This window comes from Acomys minous (genome assembly GCF_964271855.1).
Source record: "Acomys minous genome assembly, chromosome: 17".
Classification (NCBI taxonomy): Eukaryota; Metazoa; Chordata; class Mammalia; order Rodentia; family Muridae; genus Acomys; species Acomys minous.
This window is the reverse complement of record NC_140500.1, coordinates 54823021-54839202: the sequence shown is the minus strand read 5'-3', so window position 1 is coordinate 54839202 and position 16182 is coordinate 54823021. Positions and strand designations below refer to the sequence as shown.

General features: G+C 53.3%; 1 protein-coding gene and 1 long non-coding RNA gene across 2 annotated transcripts in view; one reads left to right on the top strand and one right to left on the bottom strand.

The window, feature by feature from the left end:
• Positions 1 to 320: 320 nt before the first annotated feature.
• The window catches only part of PODXL2 (podocalyxin like 2), a 31507-nt gene continuing 15645 nt past the window's right edge, over positions 321 to 16182 (bottom strand). Inside the window, exons 3-8 of the mRNA XM_084766481.1 lie at positions 8601 to 9397; positions 8111 to 8185; positions 3506 to 3662; positions 3041 to 3102; positions 1273 to 1452; positions 321 to 739 (exon numbers count right to left, since the gene is read on the bottom strand). Coding sequence (XP_084622607.1) covers positions 527 to 739; positions 1273 to 1452; positions 3041 to 3102; positions 3506 to 3662; positions 8111 to 8185; positions 8601 to 9397 — 1484 coding nt within the window. The 3' untranslated portion in view covers positions 321 to 526. The remainder of the gene's footprint in view (positions 740 to 1272; positions 1453 to 3040; positions 3103 to 3505; positions 3663 to 8110; positions 8186 to 8600; positions 9398 to 16182) is intronic.
• Positions 10883 to 14013, top strand: LOC311588621. Its single transcript, XR_014776277.1, has 3 exons — positions 10883 to 11401; positions 13377 to 13524; positions 13668 to 14013. It is a non-coding gene; the product is annotated as an uncharacterized lncRNA (long non-coding RNA).

Below are 16182 nucleotides of genomic sequence, written 5' to 3'. Positions count from 1 at the left end.
CCACCTCTCCTGGGCTCAGCCTTGAGGACGGCACCTCCCACAGGCCTGGCGCACTGAACCTTCACAATGCTGGTCCATCCTGAGACCGACCCGTCTCAGGCCCTGCCCACCAGGGCGTCTTTTTCTGCCCACTTCAGGCCCAGCACATCCGGCCGGGACGCCACCTGGGGCAGTCAACCCCTTAGACTCCGCCCACACGCCTCTAACCACGCCCACAAATAGGCGAATTCCCAGCCCATCGATCTTGGCCCCGCCCCACCTACTCCTCCAGGCCCCTCCCATCCCCGCCCTCCCAGAGTGAAGCAAGAAACAGGCGTGGAGGCGGAGCGGCCCGCGCGTCTTGGCGGCTTTAATGGAGTCCGGGCGCGGGGAACGCGCCGCCCTCGGGCAGCGCTCGGGGCCGGGCGGGACGGGGTGGGAGCTGCGCCGCGGTCGCCTGCTGCGTTGGGGAAGCGTAGTGGCCCCGCGCGGAGGGCCGGGAGGGGCGCGGGGCCGTGGCGTCGGGCAGTTCCGCGTGGCCCGGCGTTCACAGGTGCGTGTCTTCCTCGAACATGTCCGAGTCCTCAGGGTCACGTTTGCTGCCCATCAGCGCGCTCCAGCTGTTCGGGCCGTTGATGGCTCCACCGCCGTTGAGGCTGGGCTGCTTCTCCTGCATCTCCGACTGGCTGTCGCTGGCCACGTCCAGCGTGGGGTTGTCGTGGCAGCCGTTCTCTACGAAGCGCAGCTCCTCCCCGTGCGACTGCGGCAGTGGGAGAGAACGCTGGGCGCGCGTGGTGGTTGACCACGCCAAGTCCCCAGAGTGTTCCGTGGGGGACCAGGAGACAAATGCCTGCAACTCAGACCTTAATCTTCTGCACTATATACCCTGTGACCTCCCTGGTGTCACCTGACCCCTCCAACAGCCCATTTTATATATGAGACTCCCCGAAACTCAGAGCACATGAGCTGGGCGGGATGACCAGGGCCCGTCCCACTTGTGCAGGTTGCAAGAGCCTTTGGCTCCTGGATGTGCAGCTGGCCTCACGCCCTACAGCGCGGGGCACTGAGGGGTGTGAGGGGGAGCTGAAGAAGAGGAGGAACCCCCTTAATGAGACCAACACCCCTCACCATGTACCTCCTAGCTGACACAGGACCAGGCTCAGAGACAGGCGGCCCCAGAGTGGCACTGAGCACAACTGGGTTCCCACAGGTCACCAGGTGGAGCTGCTGAGTGACACTGGCGGGTAGACTGGCCACACACTGCCCTTCCCAAGCCCCAGCTGGCCTACTCACCACGTGTTTCAGCTTGGGCAACCGACGCTGCCAGCAATTGTATAGTAGGCCAAGCACAATGATGATGAAGCAGATGACACCAATGATCACCAGCACCACAAAGAGTGTCCCGTAGTCACTGCGCACCTGGGTGGCCCGTGCCTGGCAGCTGCTGGTGGTGGAGTAGTTCTGGATGCCAATCTGAGGGTTGGGGGATGAGACCAGGCCTCAGGAAAGCACCGAGAGCTACTAGCATTACAGGGCTGAGTTGGAGCCCTTGACAGCCCTGGGACCGGGACCTGTGCTGAGGGCCATGCTAGTCTGTCCCTACTGGTTCATCTAAGAACAGCCCCAAACCTCTCCCAGTGGCTGCATTCTCAGTTGGCTTCCATCCTCACGGTGATTTCTGCCCCAACCCAACTCAGAATACACTAGCCCTGGCCCTGCCCAGCACTGAGATGACAGCCATGGCTCAAATAAATGAGGCCCATACCTATCCTCATTAAGTACACAAAGCAACAAGGCATCCGGGAGACTCAAGCATAGCTTCCGACTTAGGGGTAGCTGATGTCATTCTGGCCTGGCAGCCTGGCATCACTGGGAGCCCTGTGGGGATGCCAACTGCAGCCCACTACTGAGGTGCCTGGGCACCCTTTCCCAGTGGTAAAATCTAGGAGGTCTGGGCCTCTCCCAGTGGGAAAGCTCCCTACAAACCAGCTTCAGGTGAGACCAGGGGAGGTGAAGGTTTATCACTCCTGAGTAGAGGCGGAGCTTCGGCTCTTCCTGCACCATGTGAAAGCCTTGCAGATTTCCACTGTCCATCTGTGCTCCTGAGCCCAGAGGCTTTTTGTTTTGTTTTGTGTGTGTGTGTGTGTGTGTGTGTTTGTTTTGGGGTTTTTTGTTTGTTTGTTTGTCTTTTCAAGACAGGGTCTCTCTGTGTGGCCTTTGCTGTCCTAGACTCACTTTGTAGACTAGGCTGGCCTCGAACTCTCAACGATCTGCCTGCCTCTGCCTCCTAGGTGCCCAGAGCTTCAAGGCAGATGAGCTCTGATAGTCATCCAGGCAGCACAGCAACTTTGTCCTTGCTACCTGGGTGATCTCAGGCCAGGCCCCTGACCTCTCTGGGCTTCCACTCTCACCCCCATTTAACCCTTACAACCCCATGGAGCAGAAGAGGGAACAAAGGGAGAATCCAGTGTGGTCCAGCCCTTGTAAACATTGGATGTTATCTACTTTGCCTTGTGACATCCTGGGTGCTGTCAAGCACTGCAGAGTCCCTCCAAAGGGAAGACTGAATGGGCCATGGGTGAGGGAGAGCAAGCAGAGGCAGGGGTGAGGATCTGGGAGTCTCGGTATCTGGACCTCCAGCATCTATGTTTTGTAGCCCAGCAGGAGGCAGAAGACCACACCTTAAGGGGGGGGAACCTCTAACAATGGAGGACTGTTTCCCACTTCCTGACATCCTCCCATACCTCAAGTTCCCCTGGAGGGCACTGGCAGGGGCAGGCACTGTCTTATTCCCCTCCACCAGGTTTTTCATGATTCTTCAGACACCCTCCTACTTAACCCCCTCTTCCATGGCCTTTCTTCCACCATGGCCTGGGGCCGTGCAGTCCTTTTGCTCAGTTGCTTGTCTGCACACACTCTTTGTAAGTCTGAGGATGGCTAGGGCCCTGAGGCACACCCCTGTCTTGGAGCAGGCGGTGAATTCTTCCAGCACTCTTGAGCATCAAGGAAGGGAGGGAGAGGATGCTACGGTGGCCGTCAGGTCAAGTCCCTGCACACTTACCTCCTCCAGACTCCTGCGGATGCCACTGAGCATGGAAAGGACATCTTGAGTGGGTACCACCCCTGGAGGAGAAATGCCATCATCACCACAGCTCCTCTGAGGGGTCTCCACACCACCCAACCCCTCTCCCAGGGCAGCCTGCCCGAGCCTTCTCTGTTGCACTTCTGGTTCTAACCACAGAGCCTCAGGCCCCATGTATGTCCTGGGCTGACCTGCTTCCCACTGAGTTGACTCACTGGGACACTGTATGTCAGATGTGATGCTAGAAGGCACCTCTGTAGCCCAAGGGTCCCCCTCTCATAGTGTATGATGCCCATACCTGCCTCCTCATGACCAGGTCCCAGGTATCGCTCCACCCAGAATCCTACACTAGCTGTGGATCTTCTAGCTTTACAGCCCTACTCATTCTTTCTTGAGCCCCTAGTATGGGCCTGTGGTGGGACACCTCCCCCATCTTCTGCTCACCCTGCTCGCCCACAAGTGTCATCAGAAGGTGCTGCTCTTTCTCACTAGGCTTGCTCAGGGAGATGTGCCAGTCTCCACGGTGGCCACTGCGGTGGCGTGGCAGTACCTCCTCCACTAGGGCTAGGAGCTGTAGTCCCCGGTGACGACGAAACACTTCCTAGAGGTTCAGAGGAGCCAAGCTCAAGGATGGGTGGTAGCCTGACCCCATCTGCCCTCACCCCAGCTCCCAACGGCCTATACATGCTCCTCCGTCTAGCCTGGTTGGCTCTGGGACCACTTGAGAGCAGGGCACAAGCAGCTACAGTTTGTTGGTTCACTTCCCTCTGCAGGTCCCATGGTGAAGGTGTGAGCCCGCCCCAGAGCCACTCAGGTAGAGGGGACATGAATCTGTCCACCGACAATGACAAACCCTTAGCTGGGGTTTGCAGTGTCCAGGCCTATGGAGACACTGCCCACGATGCCCACGGCAAGTGTACAGTGCTGGGAAGACACAGCACTAAGTCCCCACAGCCACCAGAGAGCAGGAAGGCCAAAACAGCGGGTTTCTCTGCTGGCCATTCACCATGTGGCTGCCACTGAGCCGTGGGAGAGCGATGGGAATGGTTTGAAAAGCCAATAAAGATGGCTTCTTTGCCCTCAGATTCTCTAACTTATTGTTCAGATGATCGTGTCAAATATAATTACAAAACGAACCCAGCCCTCCACAGGAACTCAGTGTGGCGGGTCTGGAGGCCAGGCTGCCGCCAGCAGGCTCCTGTCGGCTGTTTGTGAAAGCCCCTCCTTTGGTTCCCAGGCCTCTTCATCAGCTTCTCCCTCCTGTAACCTCGACCCCATTTCTCTAGGCTTCCAAGAGGCCCGGTTAGACCCCTCTCTCGGCTCTGCAGGGTGTTGTGGGAGCTGCGGCTGGCAGAGGTCACAGGCATGCCAACAGGGCAGCCTGAATGCCATGCCCAATGCCCTCCTTGTGACATCTGAGGCAGAGATGAACCTGCTGCTCTTGTTGGGCTGCTGCCTAGGATAAGGACCAATCCATCCCTTGGTTGTCATGCCAACCTGAAATCCACCAGGCTGACTTCCATGCTGGGCTCGTTCCTTGTTACCATAGCAAATGCCAGGTGCAGCTCATGTCTAGACATTCTAAGCTTCCTGGTCACAGTTCTGCCCCACAATGGGCAAGTCTCAGGGTCAAGTGGTCAGTGTTGTTACTGATGTGGGAGGGTAGGACAAACTTCTACCGGCCTATGCTGGGACTCGGCAGCCCACAGTTGCTGTGCCACATGTGTGCCACCCTTTACCGCGTAAGTGAAGTCTACGAGACTGAGAGTTAGCTGGGGAGGGAAAGGCCCTTGCACTTGGAACTAAGGGCACCAGGGTCCAAAGCCTACCATAGTTAGCTCTGACCTTCGGCAACATTCTGAGCCTCAGTTTCCCCATCTGAGATGTGGGCTACCTAACATCATGGAACCAGTCGCAGATTCTGGGATGGCAGCTGTTGCTCTGGGTCAGCCCTGCTGGGAATCCAGCCCTCTGCCCTAAAGGTGGTTCTCCCTGGCCACCACCCAGCTTTCTCTGTTCCCAGTACTTCTTGGTGCCGGGATTGGATTGGATCCTTCATCTCTAGAGCAAAGATTCTCCTGGCTTCTAGAACCCCAAGACCAGCTTGGCATTCACCACTTCACCACTCTGCATCTGTGCCTGCTGGCGTCTGCTGGCTCCTGTCCTGCCTCCGATGTCTTAGGCAGAAAACAGGAGAAGCTGAGGAGCCTGCACCACTCTTCCAGATCAAGTGCAAAATTCTAAAACTGTAGCTGCATCTTGGAAAACTGTCTCTGAGGGGCAGCAGGCGCATTCCTCCCTATTTTTTTTTTCCCTGAAGACAAGGGCTCTGTGTGCCCCACTACTTTTGACACACATTGACCCATTCTCTTCACAGGATATCAGAAAGGAAATGATGGAGAAAGAGATGTGTTCCTACAGTGCTTCGTAACGGATACACCAACACCAACAGCAAGCTATCTCCCTGCCTGGAGAAGAGAGGGGCATCGCCCTTTTCTGTTTTGTTTTGTAACCACCACCACCGCCACCACCCCCATGCTGGGGATGAATGCAGGGTTTTGAGTGTGCTGAACAACACCACAGAGCCACACCCCCGCCCTGGGAGTTCATGTTTTCAAGAATAAAGCAGAGTGCCTCTGACCATGAAGATATCCAGCACAACTGTGTCCTGCACCACAGAGTTAATGAGCACTGGTGTTCATACAAGCACACCTATTATATGGTGACACCCCACTTCTGCCCTGCCGTGACCCCCAGAACACTAACAACAGCTCCTCGTACTTCTAGTAGGGCAGAATGGTCACTGCAGGAGGAAGGACCTAATGCCACTGACATTAGGCACTTCCAAATGAAATAGCCCAAGCCAGGCCACGAGACCAGGAGCCACAGTCTAGGCTAGCCTTAACTGTCACCCTAGAGCATCTGAGAGAAGGAGCCTCAGCTGGTGAACTGCCTAGATCAGGTTGGCTCAATTGTTATCTGGGAGGCTAACTGCCTCCATCTGCTGACCTGGGCCTAGTCCTGGAAGATTCTAGCTTCCGTACAATCTAACCTAGGCCTAGAGTGTTTTCAGCCTCTGAGACTTACTGCTTAATGAGCTCACCCTTACTTGTTCTTTCTGAGCTCTGGGCTGGCAGGTTCAACTCAGCTGTTCTGGCTCAAACTCCTCTCTCAGCTGACTTATTTAATCTGGCTTCTCTCTCAGCCCAGAATCATTCTGCATGGCCTCAGACTAACTCAGCAATCTGCTCTAATCTTCTGGCTTCTTCTCATTTCTGGCTTGTTCGTCTCTCTCTGCAACCCATCTCTCTATTACTGTCCTGGTAAAACTGCCTCCTCTCTCTGTAAAGCTGCCTCTTAAGTAGCTTCCCTTTCCTCTCTCTTCTTGTGAGAGTTGGGCGTATCCTATTCTGTCAATCTTTTCTATTTCTTCACCTTGTCTGCCACTCAATTAGGCATCACTTTCAAACACAGGTGCTTCCTTCTACAAACTAACTTTACCTTCGTTTGGGATTAAAGGCATGTGCCACCACTCCTGTACCTAAGTTTTTCTTTACCTGATATTTGCTCTATACCAGGCTAGGCTTGAACTCAGATCTATTTGCCTCTGTCTCCTGGATTAAAGGCATGTTTGTATTCCAGCCAGATCACACAGACCTAAAAGATCTTTGGTGTGATCTCTTGTCAGCAGGATCACACATATCTAAGTCTTTGGATGTGATCTCTTGCCAGAACCGCCATGCTCTAAATTAACGTTCCTCTACAGGTTGGTCTGTAGACATGCCTGTGAGGGATTGTCTTATTAATGGTTGCAGTAGGGCCCAGCCACTGCGGTCTGCACCTTTCCCTGGGCAGGTGGTCCTGAGCTGTATAAAAAAGCTAAGCATGAGGCCGAGAGCAGGCAGACCAGCAGGCAGTGTTCCTTCATGGCTTCTGCTGTAGTTCATCCCCCCAGTGACAGACAGTGACCTGGAAGTGTAAGCCAAATGACCTTTCTTCCTCAAGTTGATTGTTGTCAGGATGTCTTATCTTGGCAACAGACCATCTCGATCACATGGAAGGTCCAGATCCCATCAGGAGGCTCAGACATGGCTGGCTCAGTAATGGTGACCCAACACATGATCGTTACAAAGCTTTGAGAGTCATGCCCCCCCCCCACACACACACACAAGCTTTCCCATCAGCCCTTTGATGCCTCCCTAGAGAGCTACGAACAAACACCAACAGATGTTGCTTATGAAACAGCCTAAGGCCGAATAAAAAAGCTACTAGGATGGGGAAACATCCTTCTTGAGACAGCATCTTACTATGTAGCCCACCCAGACTTTGAACCTGATTCCCCTGTCTCGGCTGCCACCGTGCTGGGGTTTCAGGCATGTGCCACTACAGCCCACATAAAAACAGCTCATTAAAAAAGCCTTGTTGGGCAACAATGGTGCTCGACAGCACTTGGAAGGTCGGTGTGGGAGGTTTGATTGAACTCAGAAATTCCAAGCTCTCCTGGCCAATATAGCAAGATCCTGTCTCCACAAATCCCTAGAGACAAAAAGAATAGGTCTCTGATCTCATCAGAGAGTAAGGCATGTCGCACACAGGAGCAAAACAAATTCCTTTGAACAGAAGCGTGGGAGCAGGCAGGCTGGGAGGGCAGCGCAGTTGGTCAAGTGCTTGCCTGGCTCGCTATGCCACCCGGAGTCTGAGCCATGACACTGATTAAAACCAGACCCTGAAATCCCAGGTCTGGGGAGGTGAGGTGGAGGCAGGACGGTCAGGAGTTCAAAATCATCCTTGGCTACATATTTATGTTTGAGGTCAGCCTGCGCTAAAAAGAAAAACAAAACCACAACACAACACGAAACTACAGGAAGCAAAAGAGGAAGAGAGCCCTGGAGTTTCTAAGTAAGAAAGACTTCTTGCTGGCTCAGCCCCGCCCTAGGCTGGCTCTTCTCAGCAAGGACCCCACTACGGTTGTGCCCCCCCATCTCTGTGCGGGCGCCCCCCTCCGTGTGGGGTGGGCAGCCCTTCCACGTGGGCCAGCGGAGCACTCACACAGTCTACGTTCTCTGTCATGTTCAGGATAATGTAGTTCTTCCCAGCCAGGTTGCTCCAATCCTTGCAGATCACCTGGGAAAGGAAACAGAACGCAGGGCACGGAGGCCTCAGGAGAGACTTCCGGGGAGAGCCAGAGGAGATGCGAGCCTGAGGTCTGAGGAGCTGAGGACAACTGCATCCTCCTGAGAGGCCACGCCAGGGTCCCCTCCCCGCATGCGTAAGATGAAACAGAGCATCATAAATGAAAAGAAGTTTGGCCCATGCAGAGTCCTTGCTGTGCACTTCTGGGGACTGAACACTCCTCCCCGCCCCCAGCCCCCTGCAGCCTGAGGGTATGAACAATGACCTGGGCACATGGGCACTGATGGTTGTGGTGGGAAAGGTGTGGTCAGCTCCCACCACAATGCACTGCTGCCGACATCCCGTGGACCCAGGGGACTGCAGTTATTCTTGTACAGAGAGAGGGCAGCTTGCGCCTCTGTCTTACCTGAGTAGAGTCCCACGGTGTTAGTGAGTGGGCTTCAGCTGCCTGGCCCTCCAGGGGCTGCTCACTGAGACCATCTTGTGCCCAGGTAGCAGAAGAAGGGGTTGACTCTGTGTCTTGGGGGCCACGTGGGAAAGAGTCTGGGGTTGTGGGGTAAAGGGGACCCTCACTGGGGACCTCAGTCCCACCTGGAGACTCTGTTTGTGGGAGTGAGGAGGATGGCAGCGCCCCCTGCTGGCCATCCAAGTCAGCTGCTCCCACTGTGGTCTCACCAGCCCCCTGGGGGACCTCAGACTGTACCCCCAGCCCCCCAGCTGGCCACTCGGTGCCCCCAGACTCCTGGCTATAGTTCTGAACCCCAGGGGCCACTGTACTTGGGGTGATGGGGGGCACTGACAAGGTGGGCTTCACACTGCTCTCCACATCCATGCCTGATGTGGCCTGGTCCCCAGAATCCTCCTGCCTGTGTCTGGTGGGCCTGGGACTCTGGCTGCTGGTGCTGCTGGTGCTGGGTGAAGAGTCATGGGCCTGCATGGTGGCCCCTGGGGACCCGCTCACAGGGAGCAGCTCTTCCTCCTCCTCCTCCTCTGCTTCTTCCTTCGCCCTCTCCTCTTCTTCCTTTTCCTCCTCCTCCTCCTCTTCCTCCTCTTCTTCTTCCTCCTCCTCCTCCAGAGGCACATGCCAGGGAGGCTCAGCAAGATCCGTCTTGGGCAGGATGGAGGGGAGGTTTGGCAGGTCTGAAGCCTGGCCTGGGTCTTCCATGGAAGTTGCCTTCTCAGTCAGGTCTGGGAAGACGTAGTCTAAGGAGAGATGGAGAGCTAACTGACAGGCTTCATCAGACATGGGTGGAGTGACCCTTATGGAGAAGTTTCTATTAGTATTAAAGAAGAGCTGTGTTCCCATGGAGACAGAAGGATAGAGGGACACCAGAGGTATAGCAGGCTGGGAAAAGATGGGAAGTAAGCCAGTGAGAGAATAAAGCCAGCCCACAAGGACACAGGGAGATAAGTGGTCATTTCTTCCCTGATGGTAATAAAAAAAAAATACAAATTTAGGGGCTGGAAAAGTATCTTGGTATTAAGAGCACTGGTTCCATTCCCAGACTACACAGTCGCTCACAACCATCTCCAACTTCAGTTCCAGAGGACCCAGCACCCTCTTCTGGCCATCACGGGTACTGCATGCACATGGTGCGTAGACCGTATGTGCAGGTAAAATACTCCTACATATAAAATAAAAATAAATAAAATAATAAAAATAAATGTAAAAAGAAAATAATATGAATAAATAAATAACAAGAGTGAAGGAAATGGGTTACAGTAATGTATTAATTACTTTTCTCGTCGCTGTGACCAAAAACTTGACCAGAAGAAACTTAAAGGAAGATTTGTTTTGACTCACAGTTCCAGGGGAAACAGACCATTGTGAGTGATGAGCTATGTGAACTGAGGCTGACCCCTGAGAGTGGAACGTCCCGAGGCGGAATCCCAGGGTGAATGTATTCCTCTATGCTGCGTGGAGCGATAAGGCTCCTTGAGGAATGATGTCTGCCCCCAAAACAGATGATGACTAGAGAATATAGGGTAATCCCTGACAGGAGCACGGAAGAGATGGGATCCCAGGTGCTCTGTGGTAACAGAATGGCCTGTGCTGTGTTGAGACAGACAACTGAAGCTAAGCCGTCCAGAAAGCACTGTCCTAAATAAGGGAAGAATGACAGTGGGAAAAGGACACATGAATACTGTCCTCTGTGCTAGCCTCTGATGTGGCAGGAAAGGCCAGGGTGGGGGTGAGAGGGAGGTGTTGGTTGCTGTTCTACAGACACAGCAGAGAGGAGGTACAAATCAGATCTGTGCTAAGGAGCTCTCCTTGAGCATCTATGGGGGGAATCAGACAAGAGGAGAGGGAGAAAGGAGGACCAGAAGACAGCCCTCAGGTCTAGCCTCTAATACAGGTCTAGCCTCTAATACAGGGGAACGGAAAAGCTGAGATTCAACAAGTAGACAGTGCCAGACTGATTAATTAACCAGCATACAGGGAGCTATGGGGATCAGGGTGTATGCTGTCTCTGAACTTCAGGGAGGATTTTGTTTTGTTTTTCAAAACAAACCAGGGAACGAACTAACTCTCTCTCTCTCTCTCTCTCTCTCTCTCTCTCTCTCTCTCTCTCTCTCTCTCTCTCTGTCTCTCTGTCTCTCTCTCCTCTCCTTCCCCCCCCCCCCGCCCCCCTGTAGACCAGTGTGGCTTTGAAGTCATACAGATCAGCTCGCTGGGATTGAAGGCGAGCACCACCATGCTGGCTTGGGGAGGACTGTTACGCTAAAGAACTCCCCATAGCCTGGCTTGTGAGGTGGGGGAAGGAGGGTGCATGGCGAGAAGGGGCTCAGCCTGGCGCCATGCACGCAGAAGCACTGAGGACTGCAGGTGCTCTTCTCTCCAGACGAAAGTTACAGACAAAAGCAGCAATGCAAGGGAAAGCAGTCCCTGGCAGACACTCGGTTATCAGTGGCTGAGGTCTCTGTGAACCAGACACTCAAAGACAATAGGGAAAGCGCAGGCTTCACTGGGGGAAGCGGGTCTGAGCGGTGTTAGATGGCACTGTAGATGGCGCGAGAGGGCTCAGAAGGCCTGTGGTCACAGGACAGTTAAAATGCTGACTCAGCAATGAGCTGGGCAGGCTCTGGCCGCGTGGCACAAATTAGAGTCACGTGAGAAGAGGGACCATCAACGGAGGAACTGCCTCTGTCAGACTGTCCTGTGGTCCTGTCTGTGGGGCATTCCCTTGATTGTTGCCCAGCTCCACAGTAAGCAGCGCCACCCCTCAGCTGGTGGTAGTCCCGGGTTGTGTAAGGAAGCAGGCTGAGCAGGCTACTGGGAGCAATCCAGGAAGCAGCAGCAGCTTCCTCCATGGCTCCCGCCCTGACGTCCCTCAAGGATGGACTGTGATTGCTGTGTAAGTGTGAGCCTTTCCTCCGCAGGCTGCTTTGGGCTACGGTGCTCACACTGCAGTACAGAGAAGGCCAAGGCAGGCCGAGACATGCAGCTAGTGGGTTTGCTGAGCCCCTTGGTAGGAGGAGATATTTATGAGGTCACAGAGGCTCCGGCAGTTCTGCACGATTTAGACTGGCATGAAAAGTAGGTTTATAAAGACATCAAGAGGGCATGCCTATGGCAAAGCGCAAAGGCATCTGGGAAAGGAGAGACGGAGATGGTGCAGACCCTGGCCTAGGAGCACATGCCAAGAACTAGCCAACTAAAAACCATGAATACTTGTTTAGGGTAGCCAGAGGAAGAGCTGCGGACACACCACATGGTCGCTTTCTAGGACTGTGCCTGTGAACTGCAGCTGTCCCAGGCCAGCTCCGACCATCTTGGTCCATATGGCTTTAGGTCGCTAGAGTCCCTGCTACAGCCCCTCCTGCTGAAGACAAACTCCAAAAGTTTGCCTGAGGCTGAGACACGAGAGTACCCAAGGCACCCAGATGCAGCCACAGCTGAGTAGTAGGACTGCCCACGAGGCACAGGGCTCTTTCCAGGAAGCCTGTGCCCAAGAAGTTATCCACAGAGTAAGGGTCACTAAAGAGAGAAGAACATTCTCCCAGACTCAGCCTACCCCAACAAGATCAAGCTAGGTCACAAGACACAATCAGAACCTGGGACTAGATCAGTCCCTAATGGCACAGAGGCTCCCTGTCTTCTGGAACTGCTCCCTGGGATCGAGGTTGTGAAGTTACAGCGCCACCTGGTGGCTTTAGTTTGAAACTAACTCTTCACTAACTCCTAAACTAACTGATCTCCAAACCCCACAGATCAGGGACCTGCTTCTCACTTGAGGAGCCCAGGGGTAGAAAACATGACCTCTGAGTGTGATGCCTGTCAGCTCTGTGCAGCCCTGAGTCCTGTGGAGTTAAGTCACTTCAGAGTCATTTCAGACTCAGCTTAGGACCCACACTGTCATTTCCCTGTCCACTGCATCCCCATCTCTGACCACAACCAATTTTAACGCTGGGGCTGGTTCACAAGAGGGGCTGCTAAAGACTTGCAGGCAGGGGAAGTAATTCGGGGAATCGTCACCTTGGGGAAATGGCCTGGAGTCTATGTGCCCCATACCCACCCTCTCTGGTGGGACATTGTTCTCAAGGTGACATCATAACAAATGACATCCTAACAAATGACAGGGAGCCTGGGGCAGTTAATCTTAGGGGCCAACCTGGTAGTAAAATTTAATTATCCCTTCATAAAAATCACAAGACACAAGCTGGGCATGGTGGTGTACCCTTCAGTCCCAGCACTCGGGAGGCAGAGGCAGGCAGATCGCTGTGAGTTCGAGGCCAGCCTGATCTACAAAGTGAGTCCAGGACAGCCAGGGTTACACAGAGAAACCCTGTCTCAAAAAACCAAAAAGCAAACAAACGAATAAACACATCTTAGGTGCCAACCTGATAGGATTTATAATCAGCACAGGGAAAAGAAAAAAAAAACTCTGAGTATGTGTTGGGGGTCGTTCTAGATCGGGTTAAATAAAGTCCTAAGTTTGGTCCAACTGTCCCAGGGACCAGAGTCCCGGACTGAATAAAAAGGAAAGAGTGAAGTGAGATGAAGCGTTCCTCTCTTGCTGCTTCCAGTTTGCACAGGCATGTGACCAGCCGCCTCAGCTTCCTGCCACCATGCTCTCCCCACCTCCATGGACTGTGCCCTCGAAGTACGGGTCACCATAAATCCTTCCTTCCCTAAGTCACCACAGGAAGAGTGGTGTCAGCCTTCCCTTTGCCTTCCCAGAGGTCTCCTGGAGCCACACTGCACTCCCCTGTGCACCTCGTGAAGGTGCAGTGGCTGCAATGACAGCTGTGACAGTCACTACTAGGATGAGGTCCTGGCCACCCGGGCCTCTAACGCTGCACTACCGGAAGCCCCAACCTTCTGGCAGGTAACTGGCTGCAGCTGATTATCTTCTGGAACTTTCCTGGTCTCCTTTTTAAAAAAGCCTTTCTCTCCTGCTGCTGCTTCTTTCCTACCTTCTTTATCCCAAATGGGTGCTTTTCAGCTTACACCAATTTCTGTTTTATCTAGGGAGAACCACTTGTCAAGTGCCCTTGCCTTGCCTTGCGGGGGTAGAGAAGAAAAGGACATTGGCATATTCCCCGAGTGCTTCCATGTCTACCATCCTTATCCTGAGGGCAAACAACTCCATTCTCCACCTTCCTTGGTGATACTCTTGTCCTTAGGATGGTTTTGTTTGGTTTTGTCTGTCTGTCTGTCTTTGAGATAGGATTTCTCTGTGTAGCCCTGGCTGTCCTGGAACTTACTCTGTAGACCAGGCTGGCCTCGAACTCACAGAGATCCATCTGCCTCTGCCTCGAGTGCTGGGATTAAAGGCCGCCGCCACCACCACCACCCGGCTTCAATACAGTTTCAAGAGCAGGGGGCTGGAGAGATGGCTCAGTGTTTAAGAGCACTGCCTGCTCTTCCAAAGGACCCTGGTTCAATTCCCAGCACCCACATGGCAACTCACAACTGTCTGTAACTCTAAGACCTGACACCCTTACACCAACAACACATGCACATAAATTAAAATTAAATAAAATAAATAAATAAAAAAAAAAAAAAAAAAAAAAAGAGCAGAGTCCCGCCAGTGCCTGCTGAGTGAGATGCACCAGCTGGGGGCTCCCTGGAGCAGAAGAGCAGGTTCCCCGTGGTGGTTCCTGTGGGCTCAGGGCAGGCCAGCATTGTGCTCTGTGAACTCTGCTCTCCTCAAATGGCTTGCTCCTCCACCCCTTTCTATTTCTGTCTTTTAACCTCACCACAGTGCTGGTGTTTGCTTTCTAAATATACTGTGCTGCATGTCTCCCCTCTGCCTCATCTGAGCTTTGCACAAGCCCCTCCCTCCAAGGGCTACGGCTGCAGGACCGTATTCTGTCCCTCTCCCCAGGGTACAGTGTTTGCACTAAAGACATTTGGCATTGGCTGAAATATTAATGGGCTGACCTCCCTGTTCAAGGCCTGGAGTTAAAATTGGCGCCAGAGCCAGAGACCTTAAAATATCACTTTAAATGTCCCTTCCAGTTAATGTCAAATCCCTGAATATTGTCCCCTTAGTGCACCTGCCAGTCAGCCATTCAACCAAGTGTTAACATGGAAACTCCCCAAAGCCAAGAGAGATCTGTATAGAACTCAGGGGCAAAGGAGAGACGCTCAGCCTCCAAAGTGTTCAACAAAGCAGAAGCCAAGGCTGGGGTCTCCCTCAGCGGCGAGCGCTGGCCTGGCATGCAGGAGGTCCTAGATTCCACACCCAGCACAGAAAAGAAAAGAGCCTGCATCCAGCTAGATGATTCAGTGGGCAGAGGCACCTGCCACGGAGCCTGAGTCTGATTCCCAGGACCCACAAGGTGGAGGAAGAGAACTGACTCCAGAAAGCTGTCTTCTGGCCTCCACTGGCACACAACCACACACATATAACATGTGAACACACACAAACACACACACAAATTAAAGAGATAAAACACAATAATTTTTAAAAAAATTTTTCTAAACCTAGAACTCTAGCCCCCTAGGCTCTAGAACTCTAGGGTGGATCAAGGGGCTCACACTCACGTTTTCAGGATCTACTGCAGCTCAGGTTACACAGTAAAAGCTTAGAGCCCACTGGTATGGTGGCTCAGCTCGACTGAGCACTTGGGAAGCTGAGGCAGGAGAATTGCTGGAGTTCAAGAGCAGCCTGGGACATGACAGAATGAGACCCTGACTCAAAAAAAAAAAAAAAAGGCCTAGTTCCTGCAGTGGAAGATGGGGGTCAGTGGACCCTGGGACCCCATCAGGCCTCACCGGGAAGCTGCAGGAGTGCTCCCGGGAAGCTGCAGGAGTGCTCCCCGACACAGGACATTGATGCTGATGAACAGGCCTCAGAGGTGCGTGGACCAAAGCTCTGTTTAATGCCAAAGCCTTTAAAAAACCCATTTCCTATGACGTCAGAAGAGACGCCAACATGACGTTGTTCGGTAACTCTAGGTGACAAGAATGTGGGCTGATTCTACTTTTTTTTTTTATTTGCATTTTAAAAGATTTATATGCTAGTACTCATTGAAAAGCATAAAAACAAGGAGCTTTCTTTATTCCTGGGGTCGGGGTGGTTCCTTCCGTACTGGCGGCTGACTCTGCCTTGTGGGCCTGTGACTGGACTCATCTGGGTACAGTAACCGCAGGGGCAGAGCGTGTGCAGGAGCAGCTACGGCTCAGCAAGGATTCACGGTACGAAACTATCTCCGAGTCCCAGCAGACAGCTGCCGTGGCGTCTGGTTTCTGCAAGCTCCATTTCAGGCAGGCGTAATTAAAGAAGTCTAGTAAGAATGATTCCATCTAGGGGAGGGTGGCTGATTTGAGATTTAGCTCTGCCACTTATCTGGGTAATTTAGTGCCACTTTTACATTTCTGACCCAGTTTCCTTAGCCATAAAACAGTGATGGTGGCCGCCCTGCTTCTGCGATCCGCGAGACGCTCAGAGTGAAAGCCCTTATGAATCAGGCATCTACTCAAGGCACTGCTGCTCGCGGCCCCCTCCGCTGCCCCTCTTTCTGTGAGTGTGAGTCCC